A 2,882-nucleotide genomic window follows, 5' to 3' on the forward strand; every position below is an offset into this window, starting at 1 on the left:
TATTTTTTACTTGTCTTCGGATTCATAAATATTTTTAACTTTCGAGCGGAGACAGGATATGGGTGCTTTTTACAATATTGGACAGGGAATGCGTAATTCAGAGCAGTAACAACTTTATGAGTGGTTGGGATGCGTAATTACGAGCGGAGACAGGACATGGGTGCTTTTTTACAATACTGGACAGGGAATGCGTAATTCAGAGCAGTAACAACTTTATGAGAGGTTGGGATGCGTAATTACGAGCGGAGACAGGACATGGGTGCTTTTTTACAATATTGGACAGGGAATGCGTAAATCAGAGCGGACAGGCCGGGACAGGGAGAAGTGCGTAATTTCGAGCATCAATGGACCCTTTTAGAGACTTTGGTGGCCCTAAAAAGGGCCGTTTTGTTTGCAAGTTCATAAGAACTGCACCCGGTGAAAAAAGCTTGTCTTCATCATTCCTTTGGCGTTTCCCGGGGCTGCCAAGGTTCCATTCTGAAGGCGGCATAGTTTCTCTCCTTTTGCAAGATATCGTTTGACATCAAGATGTATTAGAACGGTTGAATGCCGTTTCACCGTATCCTTACAGTCTGCAAACTGGATCATTTGTCGCTTCATCCTGCTGAGGCCAGATATCTTGATATTTTCATAAACTGATCTTGTAGTGCCGTGCACACAGTAGCAGACATCCCTGTAGTCGGTGATTTCATACTGGCTGATGTTCCCTACGTCAACGTCGTCTGTGGAGTGGCCACTGCATGCCCTGATCAGCTGTTGGCAAGGTGAGAGGTTCAGTCTGTCTTTGGCAACTCTCTCCACTATTTCCAGGACAGCAGTTCTCGAAACTTGAAATAACTGGCATATGACCAGTAGCTGGACATATCCGGCGGAGTCTCTCGGGGCAGCTGTGTTGTGATGAAGGTAACGGACGATGCTTCGGGATGTCTTCTCAAGAGTCATGATGCAAGAGTAACTACACAACTGTCATTACTTATTATATACTTACTACACGTCGATGCGTGCCCCGCCCCGCAATTAAACATTAAGCCGACAATTACCTGTGGTGCTTGCGATATGCGGGGAGGGGTGACACTTATTAGATAATTACCGACAAATACCTGGTTATGTCAATGATATTGGACAGGTGCGCGACTGTTGTGATAATTGGCCTGAATTATCTAGTGCAATCGAGCGGGGACAAATATAACGCCGGCACGCGTTAGTTCACTCATCGTTACTCGGTACGAATTCAATTTATAACCAAATGCAAATTGCATAAAAGCATATAGAAATATACATATTGATCAATACTGCACAAATCGTTTAAATATATGTAGTTATATATGATAAAATTTGTGAAAATGAAATGCGATTATACACTTTTGTTGATAAAAAACAGATCACAATCTCATTATACAGTAACAAGACGCTTATAGCAAGACTTCGATATAGCTTGTATATTAATAATTTACGACTGTTTCCGAGGCACTGCATTATATGCGCGTGCAATCTGTATTGCGCAAGAATACAGGTACATTTTCTAAATAAAAATAGCGCTTTTTTTAACTACCATTGTAGACCAAAACGGTCAACAATGTGGTTATACAATACATTGAACATTTTGAAGATGCCTCGACTAAGTGACTAAAACACAATTCTGGATTTTCTTTATTTTTATTTCAGCTGAATATAATATCTGCCGGACAAATACATGTAAATCGCATTATGGGCGTGTTTTTTAATATGTCTGATTTAACGATTATATTTATTTCTTCAAATGATTTTCAATAATCAACAACAGAAAATGATTTCAAATGTGCTGACGAGTTTATGGTTTGCATGTGGTTGACACGCTAACGGAATGTTTCAAGTTCTTAGCTTGTGTTATTATTTTGAGCGATTTGTAAAAAATCAATGTAGAGAAAGGTGAAAGTAATACAGAATATGAAATATAAGTGAGTAGCAATATCAAAGGTACCGGCGTGTTATGGTTTGCTCGTGATTGACACGCTAACGAGATGTTTTAAGTTCTTAGCTTGTGTTATTATTATGAGCGCTTTGAAAAAAAGCTATGTAGAGAAAGACGAAAGTAATACAGAATATGAAATATAAGTGAGTAGCAATATCAAAGGTACCGGCGTGTTACATATTGAGAGTGGATGGTACAAGCTCGTTACTGTGTAGGGTGGTATAAATATAGGTACAGAATCAACTATCATTACTCCCACAAAGGCTCTTGGAGGTCAGGTAAGTGAATATTGTATTAGTACGTAAGGGTATAGATTATCGTATTTGATGCTAATACAGTTTTCAATTATTGTATAAGACAGTTTATCAATCGTGTTACGTTCTAAGCTAGTATTTAATAATAGTAAAGTCAAATAAGAATTTTCAATTATTGTATAGGACAGTTTATCAATCATGTTACGTTGTAAGTTAGTATTTAATAATAGTATACATATAGTCAAATAACAGTTTTCAATTATTGTATAAGACAGTTTATCAATCGTGTTACGTTCTAAGCTAGTATTTAATAATAGTTAAGTCAAATAACAATTTTCAATTATTGTATAGGACAGTTTATCAATCATGTTACGTTGTAAGTTAGTATTTAATAATAGTATACATATAGTCAAATTACAGTTTTCAATTATTGTATAAGACAGTTTATCAATCGTGTTACGTTCTAAGTTAGTATTTAATAATGGTGTACATATAGTCAAATTACAGTTTTCAATTATTGTATAAGACAGTTTATCAATCGTGTTACGTTCTAATGTATGCTAGTCATATTGCAGTTTTCAATTATTGTATAAGACAGTTTATCAATCGTGTTACGTTCTAAGTTAGTATTTAATAATAGTAAAGTCAAATAACAGTTTTCAATTATTGTTTAAGAC

The 2,882-nt window shown here is 36.3% G+C and overlaps 1 protein-coding gene across 1 annotated transcript; it reads right to left on the reverse strand.

Moving 5' to 3' along the window:
• Nucleotides 1-399: 399 nt before the first annotated feature.
• On the reverse strand, nt 400-942 carry LOC110463684. Its single transcript, XM_021518483.1, has one exon. The coding sequence runs from the start codon at nt 940-942 to the stop codon at nt 400-402; it is 543 nt and encodes a 180-aa protein (XP_021374158.1).
• Between the last annotated feature and the right edge of the window lie 1,940 nt (nt 943-2,882).

Source organism: Mizuhopecten yessoensis, unplaced genomic scaffold (assembly GCF_002113885.1).
Source record: "Mizuhopecten yessoensis strain PY_sf001 unplaced genomic scaffold, ASM211388v2 scaffold10921, whole genome shotgun sequence".
NCBI classification, from domain to species: domain Eukaryota; kingdom Metazoa; phylum Mollusca; class Bivalvia; order Pectinida; family Pectinidae; genus Mizuhopecten; species Mizuhopecten yessoensis.